Here is a 13,177-nt window from a genome sequence, read left to right as displayed (position 1 = left end):
TACAGTTCATGGGGTGGCAGAGTCAGACACAACTGAGCAATTAATACTACTAGCACTGTCGTCTTTGCACAAAAGGAAATCAAACTATGAACATTTCATTGCATCATGATCATCATTCTTTACATCTTGGCCCCTATCCATAAAAACAGATATTCTTAATTTTTTCTTTTTTATTGGTGCCTAATATCCCACTGAATAGATCAACTTTAGTTTATTTAATCATTCAGTTACCAACAGACATTCAAGTTCTTCCTGATTTTGTCATGACAAATAAGTCTGCATTGCTCTATTTTCTACTGTCATCATTCAGTTTAGTTCAGTCCCTCAGTCGTGTCCGACTCTTTGTGACCCCATGGACTGCACTATGCCAGACTTCCCTGTCCATCACCAACTGCCGGAGTGTACTCAAACTCATGTCCATCAAGTCAGTGATGCCATCCAATCATCTCATCATCTGTTGTCCCCTTCTCCTTCCGCCTTCAATCTTTCCCAGCATCAGGGTCTTTTCAAATGAGTCAGCTCTTCCCATTAAGTGGCCAAAGTACTGGAGTTTCAGCTTCAGCATCAGTCCTTCCAATGAACATTCAGGGCTGATTTCCTTTAGGATGGACTGGTTGGATCTCCTTGCAGTCCAAGGGACTCTCAAGAGTCTTCTCCAACACCACAGTTCAAAAGCATCAATTCTTTGGCCCTCAGCTTTCTTTATAGTCCAATTCTCACATCCATGCATGACTACTGGAAAAACCATAGCTTTGACTAGACAGACCTTTGTTGGCAAAGTAATGTCTCTGCTTTTTAATATGCTGTCTAGATTGGTCATAACTTTCCTGCCAAGGATCAAGCGTCTTTTAATTTCATGGCTGCGGTCACCATCTGCAGAGATTTTGGAGTCCAAGAAAATAAAGACTATCACTGTTTCCATTGTTTCTCCACCTGTTTGCCACGAAGTGATGGGACCAGATGTCATGGTCTTAGTTTTCTGAATGCTGAGCTTTAAGCCAACTTTTTCACTCTTCTCTTTCACTTTCATCAAGAGGCTCTTTAGTTCTTCGCTTTCTGCCATAAGGATGGTGTTATCTGCATATCTGAGGTTATTGATATTTTTCCCCACAATCTTGATTCCAGCTTGTGCTTCATCCAGTTCAGCATTTCTCATGATGTACTCTGCATATAAGTTAAATAAGCAGGGTGACAATATACAGCCTTGATGTACTCCTTTCCCTATTTGGAACCAGTCCGTTGTTCCATGTCCAGTTCTAACTATTGCTTCCTGACCTGCATACAGATTTCTCAGGAGGCAGGTCAGGTGGTCTGGTATTCCCATCTGTTTCAGAATTTTCCAGTTTGTTGTAATCCACATAGTCCAAGGCTTTGGCGTAGTCAGTAAAGCAGAAGTAGATGTTTTTCTGGAACTCTCTTGCTTTTTCAGTGATCCAACGGATGTTGGCAATTTGATCTCTGGATCCTCTGGCTTTTCTAAATCTAGCTTGCACATCTGGAAGTTCACAGTTCACATACTGTTGAAGCCTGGCTTGGAGAATTATGAGGATTACTTTGCTAGCGTGTGAAATGAGTGCAATTTTATGGTAGTTTCAGCATTCCTACTGTCATATATGTATTATTATGTTAGATGTAATATATTAGATATAATATATAATATAGATATTGTAATATATTAGATATAATACATATATGTATTTACATATATAACTACATATCTGTATAATATAATACATATATGTATATATGTATTTACATATATAAATAATATATATTATTTATATTAGAAATATCATTTAGAATATAAAAAATAGATAAGTACTATCAAGTCAAGAAACAGATGCTGAATGAGCAGATTAAAAAATGTATTAAAATATTACCTGGGAGTGGGGCCACATATAATCTGTGTCTTGAAATAATCATCTTTCCATTGTGGGTCCCATCTCCCAACTGCAAATGCCTCAAGGTCAAGACCCAGGTTTCTTTCTTTCCTGTCTCCTCAAGACTGTTAAGGACGCCCCTGCAGAGGGCCGGCAGTCCCAGGCCCACACAACCCACTGAGCCCTCACAGTATCTTTTGAGAACAGCTGTCTAGATTTCAGAATGAAAGTTTCCCATGTGTACAATGCTATAAAATGGTGTATTCCTGGGCCGGCCCACGAACTCTTATTTTAGCCCATCATGAATGAAAACTGTATACTTATACCATCATAGTTTCTTCTTACTTCTGAGGGAAAAGTATTCCGAAGTGAGTTTCCACAATGCAGAGAACCCGCCTCCCCTCTGCGCGCATGTGTATGTGTGTGAGAGAGAGAAAGATAAACATCCTTCCCATCACTGCCTTCAGATGAGCTGTTTTCTCTGCCTTCTGATAATCCTATTGTATGTGGCAATAAAGCAAGCAAAATAGGAACTACGATGACTAAAGCTGAAAGTGCCAGAAAGAGGAAAGGCAAAGAAAGAAAAAAAGGTAACATAAAATTATGGTATTTTTCTTAGAATCCTCATTCATATTTGAGATCTAAGAATTTGAATTTGATTGCTGAGCATCTAAGCATCTAGTAATATTCTTACATCCAAGTGAAATGAAACTTTACAAGTAGGAAAGAGTCTTTAGTTGTTATAGGTTTCTCTTAAGTCAATCTTTTTCAAACAGCATATTTAAAACATGATATGAATCAAAGCAAAAGCTTATTCAAATATTAATAATGATCATGGAATATATCACTTATTAATAGCCATTGATCTGGACACATGGTAATTTATGTTTGGTTTTATATGTTTCTTTGGAGAGTCATTAAAAATGAATATTTTGATAAAATTAAAGACTAGAAGAAACTATATGGCATTTGTAGGAAAAAATTATCTAGACAGATTTAAAAATTCTTATAAGAATGCAGTGTAAGATGTAAGATGTATAAACCAGTGCTTTCCTTTTTGAAGTCCAGGAGAAGAAACTAGCTAAAACAAGTCATTTGCATAAAAATCATAAGCATATCAAGAAATAGTTTTCTGAAATCTATAAAATATATTAACATTTTTACATTAATAAAAGGAAAATCTCTCCTCAAAAATGTTAATTTTTCAACAAAAAAAATCACTCAGTTCTGTTACTCAAAGACAACCACTATTAATGTTTCGATATAGTTCCTTTTTTGCCTTATATATATGAACATCTTTGGGGTAACCTTACTGTAAATATGAAACTTTGTTTTCCTTTTACCCTCACTGGAGCATAAATTTCCTACTATTATGTTCAAGTTCATCATAAGCAAAAATACCATTAAGAGTGTATGTGTGGTAAATACTTGTAAGCATTGTGGAAGATGAGAGGGTTAGGGTAGTGTTCCTCTAATTTCTCAATGAGGGAAAAGGCTTGGTCAAAAGTGTCATAAAACATGACATAGGGGCATGGTTAAGGGGTTTTCCCAGGGGCCTCAGTGGTAAAGGATCCACCTGTCAATACAGGAGACACAAGAGACACTGGTTTGATCCCTGGGTCACGAAGATCCCTTGCAGAAGGAAATAGCAACCCACTCCAGTATTCTTGCTTGGACAATTCCATGGACAGAGGAGCCTGGAGGGCTACAGTCCATGGGGTTGCAAAGAGTTGGACATGATAGAGCATGCACACCAGCCACCCAGCCAGTGGTTAAGACTCCACACTTCCAATCCCTGGTTGGGAAACTAAGATCCCATATGCTGTACAGTATGTCCAAAAGATAAAAATAAAACATAAAAAAAACCCCAACATGACATCAACCATACACCTTGTGAAACAAGTGGTCATGATTCTGTTGGTTTTACACCCCTGAAAAGATGAAAAGTTCTTGTCAAGATAGGAACTAAAAACAAGGAAAATATGGAGACAATCTGAGCAAGTCAGTTGAGGATGAACCTAAAGATTGGTCCCTCCTATGGGCTGGCTCTGCCTGGCTACCCAGCAGGAACTCACCCATCTACCCTCCTTCCAGTTTCTGTTCCTTGGTCTGCATATTTCTGTCTCTCCTTCAGTCTTAAAGATCCTCACTCACACTTTGCTGTGTCTTCTTTCTTATCTCCAAGTATAGGAAAATGAAGCTGAACTAACAGCCAGTATTTGAGACTTTGGTCTTTTTTTCCTTTTTTTTTTAAAAAAAAAAGCAACAGAAGCTTTTCCCCAGATGAAATCTTCAAAACTTCCTCAAAACTTCAATATGTAAAACAGGAAAGAAAGTGACTTTTTTTTTGGTTGTCAGGAGATGAAATCCAGTATCCACAGTTGGATACTGAGAAAATATGTGATGGGCTATTTAAACCAATATTTGCTTTCAAATTACACAACACCCAAGGCAAATCGAGAAGTTTTACCTAAAACTTCTGCCAACAGAAATTCAGTTTTTTGATAGCAAAAAAAAAAAAGTTTTTGAAGCTGAAAGTTTTGCTTTTGGACAACAGAAACTCATCTCTATCTCCCTCCCTGTACCCGCCCACCCCTCACCACACACACACACACACACATATCCTAACTACTCATTACACACAAGGGGTTTCTGATGGAAAAAAAAATCCTGAAAATTTTTCGAAGGCAAAAAAAGAAAAAATATTCAAAACCATTAAATTTTGGGGTGAATGTTGATTTTGTGGTGACATAATCTCTGAGAATTATCATTGTTCACTCCAAACAGTCTGAGGAGAATAGTGTGTGCCAGGAATCCACAGTTGAATGTATCTCCTTTTTTTTAAGGAAAGTTTTTATGGGGTGTGATAAAGAGCATGAAGTAAATATTTGCTTCGCTTGTAGAGATGAAAATCAGAGACAATGTTAAAGGGGAAGAAATACTTTAAAAATACAAAAAGAAAAATGAGATCAAACTGTTTCCAAATATTCTTAATGTGTTGTTTCCTCAACAAATTCATCATGTAATAAACTGAGAGGTCAACAAAAGAACTGTTGCAAATTCTAAGAAATCCACAAATTAAGCAAATCCTTGCATTTCACTGATGTGGGAAATTTATAGTGTGACATTTTAAAACCAAAGAACTCTTCAAAATCTTCCCATTGATCTCACAATAAAATCCATACTCCTTGTTCTGGCCTCTACCTGTGTCCTCACCCTCATTCAGAACTTTTAAGTCACATTTAGCTTCCTTTGGTTTCCAGAATACGCCGGGCCCTTTTGCTTCTCAAGGCCTTTGCCTCCACTCTCTCTCCTGCATCAGCGCTTCATCACATAGTTGGTATCTGTTATATGTTGAAGTGAGTGCCCCTCAAAATTCACGTTGCAGTGCTAACCCCCAGGACCTCAGAGTATCTTTGCAGATGCAATGAATTAAGATGAGATCATACCGGAGTATTATTGTTGTTTAGTCGCTAAGTCATGTCCGACTCTTCATGACCCCATGGACTGTAGCCTGCCAGGCTCCTCTGTCCATGGGATTTCCCAGGCAAGAATACTGGAGTGGATTGCCATTTCCTTCTGCAGGGGACTTTTCCAACCCGGGGATCAAACTCACATCTCCTGCACTGGCAGGTGGATTCTTTTATCACTGAGCCACCAGGGAAGCCCATATTGGAGTATGGGGGCCCCTAATCCAGTAAGTTGGTGTTGGACAGGGAGGCCTGGCATGCTGCAGTCCATGGGGTCACAAAGAGTCGGACACGACTGAGCGAGTAAACTGAACTGAACTGAATCCGGTAAGACTACTGTTCCTATAAAAACCAGGAAATTTAGATACAGGTGCACATCCAGAGAGAACACCTGAAGATTCAGGCAGAGATGGAGTGATGCTTCCACAAGCAAAAGAATGCCTAGGATTGCTGGCGAACCACCAGAAGCTAAGAGGGAGCAAGGAACACATCCTTCCCTCTCAACCCTCAGAAGGAACCAATCCCACGGACACCTCGGTCCTGGACATATAGCTTCCAGAACTGTGAGACAGTACACTCCTGTTATTTCAGCCACCTGGTTTGTGGTACCCCAGGAAATGAATGGGCCCCCTAGTATTTTCTGTCAAAGGTCTTACTTGTTTCTCTCAGCACACGGATACAAATCGGTAACTATCTGATTGGTCTGGTTATGTTGACATCATCCCCATTAGAACCTAAGCTCTGGGAGAGCAGGGCTTCCTTTTATTCTTTCCCAGAACACAGCTAGGAAACGTCTTGGAGGTGCATGCAAGGTGAAGGAGGCAACATCAAGAGCTGTATGTATGAAATGTCATGCAGCTTTTGGATGTAGTGGAGATGAAACTTTTTGAGGAAGTAAGACTATACTCTTTGTCCTTTGTTTCATGACACTCTTGGTCAAGGGACTAAGATACCACATGCCTCACAGGGCCAAAAAAAAAAAAAAACATAAAAAAGAGGCAATATTGTAACAAATTCAATAAGGACTTTAAAAATGATCCACATAAAAAAAATCTTAAAAAAATTTTTTTAATATTAAAAAAAGAAAGAGAAACAGAGATATCAGATCCCAAGGAACCAGAAAGATTCTGATTGGCAAACTTTCTGATTGGCAAATTTCCAAACATTTTCAAATAGAATAAGGTATATTATTCAAAGTGTTCAGAAGCTGGGGGGAGAAAGAGAACAGACTGAATATCATCAAGGCTCACATGCTGGCGAGAGAGGAGCGTACAAAGTGGTGGAAGCTGTAACAGATGATTCTTCAAAAACTCAGATTCAGTGAATTTTGTGGTTTGCTGAATTTATGTTACAAACTGGAAATTTATTTCTTGTTTGAAATAATTGCTTTTTATTATTTTTTTTCTGGTTCCTTGGGATCTGATATCTCTTTCTCTTTTAATATTAAAAAAATTTTTTAAGATTTTTTTTTAATGTGGGCCATTTTTAAAGTCCTTATTGAATTTGTTACAATATTGCCTCTTTTTTATGTTTTGTTTTTTTTGGCCCTGTGAGGCATGTGGTATTTTAGTCCCTTGACCAGGGATTGAACCCACGCTCCCTGCATTGGGAGGCAAAGTTTTAACCACTGGACCACCAGGGAAGTCTCTGAAATAGTTTTTTTTTTTAAATAGTTTTAATTCTTGAAACTATTACAGAAATTGTTTCTAATCCCTTCTGACTTTAAAAGCACTACTTTGCAGTTTATCACCTTAGAGACATAATGAATATTTCAAAGCCATTTGGGATAAGACAGAGAAATGATAGAAAAAAAATTATGAAGTTTTTGAAGCTGAAAGCTTTGCTTTTGGACAACAGAAACTCATCTCTCTCTCTCTCCCTGTACCAGCCCACCCCCCCCACCACACACACACACATCCTGGCACATTTAAAGAGTATTTCTTCCCTTATTTCACCAGAGGAACAGGACAAAATTAATATTTATTACTAAGGATTGGGCAATATATTACTCAATTGAAATTCATGATTTTCAGAGAATAATTGCAACAAATTTCAGAGTTTCTAGTAAAATGGAAAAAAACCCACTACATGAGGTAATACAGTAGTCAAGAACTTTTCCAATTTAATGCCTATGATCCTTGAACTTAGATGGCTTTTTCAACATCTTTGCAGTTCTACTGTTTCAACTAAAATCTACCATGGCTGTATTGTTTATTCAACATGGAATTCACAATGATATTCTTTGCAGTGCAGAACTATAATCTATGGCTTTGTATTGGGCAACTGCTCTGGCAAGTGCAGAACACTCATTTTCCATGAGTTTATAACCTCTGCTGAATTCTATCAGCATGCAAAAGAGTCTTGGGGGCCAGGACAAAAGTGGTACTAGGGATATTGTGGGAAAAATTAGGGGATCAACTGACAGAGTTATGGGGGGGTGCTGATTTAATCACAGCTCTAAGTACTTAGCCTTCTAGTTAGCATGCCATCATAGCCTATAGTTGTAACTTTAACGTCCAGTTCTAAAGACTGTGATAATAGCTGGAGGTGATGTCCGGGCCATTACTAGGATGATACAATGGAAATTAACATTCCAATTTACTAGACTGTAACAAAACTTATTGGATGGCAGAGATTTTAATTTGTTATGTTCACAAGAAGAGTTCTTGGGCACTCAATAAATGTTCGTTACTTAAATGATTATTTTACCAAATTAGTCTCATTTATTAGAACAAATAAATTAACCTATTTGAGAAAGGTTAACCTTGACTGTATCTTTAAGTTTCATTCATGGAAAGATCGATTGCTGTATGGACAAGTCATCATTGTCCTTTCTCGACTCCCTTGAAATGAGTACTGATGCATCCAGACAGATGATCTTCAGTTCAGTTCAGTTCAGTCGCTCAGTCGTGTCCAACTCTTTGCGACCCCATGAATCGCAGCACGCCAGGCCTCCCTGTCCATCACCAACTCCCGGAGTTCACTGAGACTCACGTCCATCGAGTCAGTGATGCCATCCAGCCATCTCATCCTCTGGCGTCCCCTTCTCCCCCTGCCCCCAATCCCTCCCAGCATCAGAGTCTTTTCCAATGAGTCAACTCTTCGCATCAGGTGGCCAAAGTACTGGAGTTTCAGCTTTAGCATCATTCCTTCCAAAGAAATCCCAGGGCTGATCTTCAGAATGGACTGGTTGGATCTCCTTGCAGTCCAAGGGACTCTCAAGAGTCTTTCCAGCACCACAGTTCAAAGCATCAATTCTTCGGCGCTCAGCTTTCTTCACAGTCCAACTCTCACACCCATACATGACCACGGGAAAAACCATAGCCTTGACTAGACGGACCTTTGTTGGCAAAGTAATGTCTCTGCTCTTCAATATGCTATGTAGGTTGGTCATAACTTTTCTTCCAAGGAGTAAGCGTCTTTTAATTTCATGGGCCTGGAAATTAGAAATGCTACCCATGTCCCAGGAAGTTCCATGAACTCAGGAAAGATGGGAGTTGGTGATGCTTCCCCATTTCCTGCTGGTTAATGAAGTAACAAATACAAGTTGGTTGGGGAGAGTGTTATGAGTTTAGTTGGGACATAAATAATTTATTGTACCCAAGGAAAATCTAGAAGGTAAATGTACCCAGAGCTCAGAAGGTATGGATTTTGGAGTTATCACCAAATAGTGATATCTAAAGCTTTGGGTGTAGGTGAGAGCACTCCAAGAAAAAGCATGTAGAATGAGAGAACAGGAGGGGTGAGGCTAGACTGTCTCAGCACACCATAATTTAGGGGGCTGGCAGCAGAGGAGGAACCAGCAAAGCAATATGACAGGACAGAAGGATGTCACATAGGCATCAGGCCGTATTATGGCGATAATTAAATGATGCAGAGATGCTGAACAAAAATGTTCTTTACAAAAATTACTGAAAGGACATACATGAAAATATCTTCAGGTCTATTCCTTATTGGTAAAATTGCAGGTGTCATAGTCTTCCTTCAACTTTTCTGTATTCTACACAACAAATATCAATTACATTTCTATTAAAAATACTCTGATAAAGTCTACAATATTTTCTGAGAACCAAGGGCAAACGACTATTAGTTCCTAAGTAGCTGAGAGCCTCTGTGCTGGGCACTACACAGAGGATAAAATGCCGAACAAGAGGATGGCTCTGTTGTTTTACAAAAAGGAATGGAAGCTGGTTTGACAAGGGAGTGGTGTGGGGCACAGTAGCAGGAGATGAGGCTGGAAAAGAGGTCTAATGTCAGATTATAACGGGCTTTTTATGTCTTGAAAATAATATGGACTTTATTCTGAGGGCCGTGGAGAAATTTTTGAGGGGCGGGGTTAGGACTGGAATTGTGCTTCACCTGAAGTTGATTTTCTGCTTAACCTGGATGTTAACCCAGATGAGTTCGAGTTCGAGCCAGAAGCCTAGTCCCCAGGCCACTGCCATAACTCAGTGAAGCTATGCAGAGGGGTGGGAGAGGGGGTGGGGTCAGAGATATCTGGAATCAGTATCAACAGGTCCATATGATGGGTGGTGTGTTGGGAGGAAGGAAAACATTAAGGACCACGGGGTTTCTTACTTGGGGTCCACAGGGTGGGTAAAGACTGACAAAAATTCTGCAGAGTTTGTATATAGTTACTCTAATCATCTATCACAGTCATTGCTTTATGAAATAAGAAAGTGAGTGACTGTAGCAAATAGTATTCTATCAGAGGGGATAAAAAGTAACAGAATATGGCAGATCTATTTCTGGGACCACAGCCACAAAGCAGAATCCTAAACCCGCCCCTCTCCTCACCACATGTGCGTACGTAGATACTTTTACCCGTCTGTAAAGCTCAATACTTCTGTGAAAGAGGACTGCTGGAGCTATGTTTTTAGGTTAAGTGTTTACACATACGTAGCTATGGCCTCCTAGGAATGGACTTCCTGTGTGAGGGGAGAGAGATTTGGGAGAAGGCCAATGAAAAGGCATGTGGGGGAAGGAACAGGTATAACGAGGTCAGAATCTCTATTTTACAGCAAGGGACCCCAAAGTGACAGGTCCCAAGTGAACTGTGTTAGTCTGAGCTAACACCCTTTGAAGGGAACTGGTGCAGCACTCTTGCATTCTCTAAATCATCCCCATTTCAGGGCATTGAGGACTGAGGCCTTAGGTTAAGCAACTTGACTGGGGAATGCCAGGTAGTAAGTTAAAGAGGCCAAATCGGAACCTGGCTGGAAGTACTCCAGTATAAACTTGTCTCCTGGTCCAGCCACAGTGAGACATCTTTCAGGAAAATCCGCTCTTACCCTTGCCCATCTTAGCTGCAGGCAGGGAACTTCTAGGGGAGGGCCTTCCTTATCGCCCCCAGACAGGGTCCCAGACGACAGCAGCCCCTCAAATGGTTACACCCTCAGCTACTGATAAGGGTTTAAATAAGGTTAAGGACGCGTCGCTTGGCCCAGGTAGTGCACTAGTATCTAAGTAATGCTGTCTTGTCAGTTCATTGCTCTTTGTGTTCCTTGGAAGTGGGCAGTGTTACAAAGTGAAGTTTTACTCACTCGGAAAACAGGCTGTAAACACCTGCCCCACCGACGGGATGGCAAGAGCGTTGCTTCCACGAGCCGCCAGCCTCCTCCCTCCTTTCCGACCTTCGGGTCGCCCTTTAGTATGGGGAGTCGGTAGGGTACCTGCTTTCCCCGCCTGCCGCCAACCAGCTGACGCCTGGAGCCCAAGCTGGCGCCCCCGGAGCCCCCCGCCCCCGGACCCCCCGGCTCGAGTGGTTTGAACGCCCGGGTGCGCGGGCAGCACACTCACGAGCAGCCGCTTGTTGCTCCCGCGGCCGCGACGTGGGGAAGTGAAAATGAAATTGACTTTTCTGAGAAATGATGAAAGCGGCGCTGCCCGCCAATGAACGGCGGCGGCGGCGAACTTCCGCACCTCCTGGCCGGGAGGCTCGCGGCCTCCCCCCGCCTGCACCTCCCGGTTGCACAAGCTTGAAACAAACACTGGGGAGGAAGGGCGGAGGGAGGAGGGCGGAGCGGGGTGGGGGGGGGGCGGGGGGAGCGCGGAGGGCGGGCGGGAGCGAGCCAGGCTCTGGGAGGGCGGGGGGCGGGGGGATTTCCAGCCTCGGCGCTTCGCAGTTTCCTCTCCTTGTTTTGCTTTCGATCTGGACTGTTCTCAGGCAAGCCGGGGAGTAACTTTTAGTTTTGCTCCTGCGATTATTCAACTGACGGGCTTTCATTTCCATTTCACACACCTTAGCAACACTTAAGCCTTGCGGAATTGTATTGGTAGCGTGAAAAAAGCACACTGAGAGGTAACATTTTTTTCAAATAATAGTCGGGACTGTGCGTGTGTGTTTTTCTCGAGGGCATGTTTAGGACTGGAGGGGATGTGTGTATGTATGTGTGTGTGTGCGTGCGCGCGCGTCCTGATGGTTTGACACGATGTTTTGCAGACGGAAAATGCTGAGGTTCATAAATATTAATACTGATTTTTGGAGGAACAGTCGGCGCTGTTATGGATCATCTGGTTTTAGGGGAAGCAGGTTCGGTTGCTGCTGCTGCTGCTGCTGCTGCTGCTGCTGAGGCTGCAAGGAGGAGGAGGAGGAGGAGGAGGAGGAGGAGGAGGTTGGTGGAGGTTTAATTTCACTTTTGGATTTGCAGATGCGGAGAGCTGGCTCCATGGACACAGACCTGCTCTGTGCGATCCTGCGCCCCAGGTGGTGTTTGTGGGGGAGCAGGTCCGCTGGAGTCGGGCCTCCTTTTAAAAACAACATGATCGCGTGCATGTGTGTGCGTGTGTGTGTGTGTGTTTACAGATGCCGGCGCCACCGGATCCGAAGGACGGGAGCGGGTCGTTCTCTTCGCCCGGCGGCAGCGCCTCTCTCCAGGCAGCCTGTGGCGTAAATAGGCAGGAACCCGCCGTTCGCCCGCAGCCTGCGCCCCGCGCCCGGGCCGGGAGAGGCGCCTCCCGCCGCGGCCGAAGGAAACTTGATGGGGCGCCGGGGGCGGTCCCCGGGGCTCGCCCACCCTCGGGGCTCGGGGAAGGGTCGCGGGCATCGGGTGCCGGGGGCCGGGGGCCGGGCGGGCGGGCTCCGATCGGGGCTGCGCGCGGGGCCTGGCCGGCGCGCCCGGCTTCCTGGGGGCTGGGCCGCTGCCGCCACCGCCCGGGAGGGACGCGGCGTCCTCCTTCCCGCCGGCCAGTGTCTGGCCTGGCCCTGGGGCTTTGTCGCTGCACTTGTCCCCGCGCGGGGCTGGAGGTGGTGGGGCTCGGGCGGCGAGTCCCGGGAGGGGTCAGCGGTCCGGGCCGCGGCCTAGCGCCGGGCGCCTCCGGGTCCCCGCGGGCGCCCCCCGGGCCGGCCTCGCGCGCTCGGCCTGACCCGCCTCGGCTACGGAGCGGGCAAGGTGGGGGCGGGGAGCCTCTGGGGACCGAGCGGCGCCCCGCTGGCAGGCCCGGGGCTGGGGGTGCCGGCGTCCCCTGGGGGTTCCGGGGCGCGGGCGGCGGCGGGGTGGGGACGCGAGTGCCCGCCCCGCGCCCTCCGACCCCGCTCGGGGCGCAGAGTGGCATTCGCCAGCCGGCCGAACGTGGTTGGTGCAAAGCCGTGGCCGCCACTTCCTTTCCGCCTCGCGGGCCGGGCTCGCCCACCAAGCGATGCCCGCCGCGGCCCATCGTGGCGCCCGGCCGCTCGCTGTGCCAGGGAGCCGGCTCTGAGAGGGGTCGGGCAGTCTTTTGCAAGTTGGAAGGGTTTCAGGACGCAGCTCACCTCCCCCCACCTCCCCCCCAGGACGCACCGGCATCTCAGTTTGGGCCCCAGGTGTGGCTGCGTGGGGCTGCGCCCTC

At 44.6% G+C, this 13,177-nt stretch overlaps 2 protein-coding genes across 3 annotated transcripts in view; one reads left to right on the top strand and one right to left on the bottom strand.

Moving 5' to 3' along the window:
* Positions 1-8,709: 8,709 nt before the first annotated feature.
* Positions 8,710-12,113, bottom strand: LOC113884934. Its single transcript, XM_027530040.1, has 3 exons — positions 11,987-12,113; positions 10,894-11,340; positions 8,710-8,871 (listed from the first exon to the last, which is right to left on the bottom strand). Exons 1-3 carry the CDS (start codon positions 12,111-12,113, stop codon positions 8,741-8,743), a joined length of 705 nt encoding a protein of 234 aa, XP_027385841.1. The 3' UTR covers positions 8,710-8,740.
* The window catches only part of IRF2 (interferon regulatory factor 2), an 83,686-nt gene continuing 81,962 nt past the window's right edge, over positions 11,454-13,177 (top strand). Inside the window, exon 1 of one of the 2 annotated variants that reach the window (XM_027530263.1) lies at positions 11,454-11,651. The gene's annotated coding sequence lies outside the window, so the exon portion shown is untranslated. Of the gene's footprint in view, positions 11,652-11,978; positions 12,057-13,177 lie in introns of those variants that run through there. The other variant, XM_027530264.1, reaches the window with a different exon arrangement.

This window comes from Bos indicus x Bos taurus, chromosome 27, assembly GCF_003369695.1.
Source record: "Bos indicus x Bos taurus breed Angus x Brahman F1 hybrid chromosome 27, Bos_hybrid_MaternalHap_v2.0, whole genome shotgun sequence".
Classification (NCBI taxonomy): domain Eukaryota; kingdom Metazoa; phylum Chordata; class Mammalia; order Artiodactyla; family Bovidae; genus Bos; species Bos indicus x Bos taurus.
This window is presented reverse-complemented; position numbering and strand designations above follow the sequence as displayed.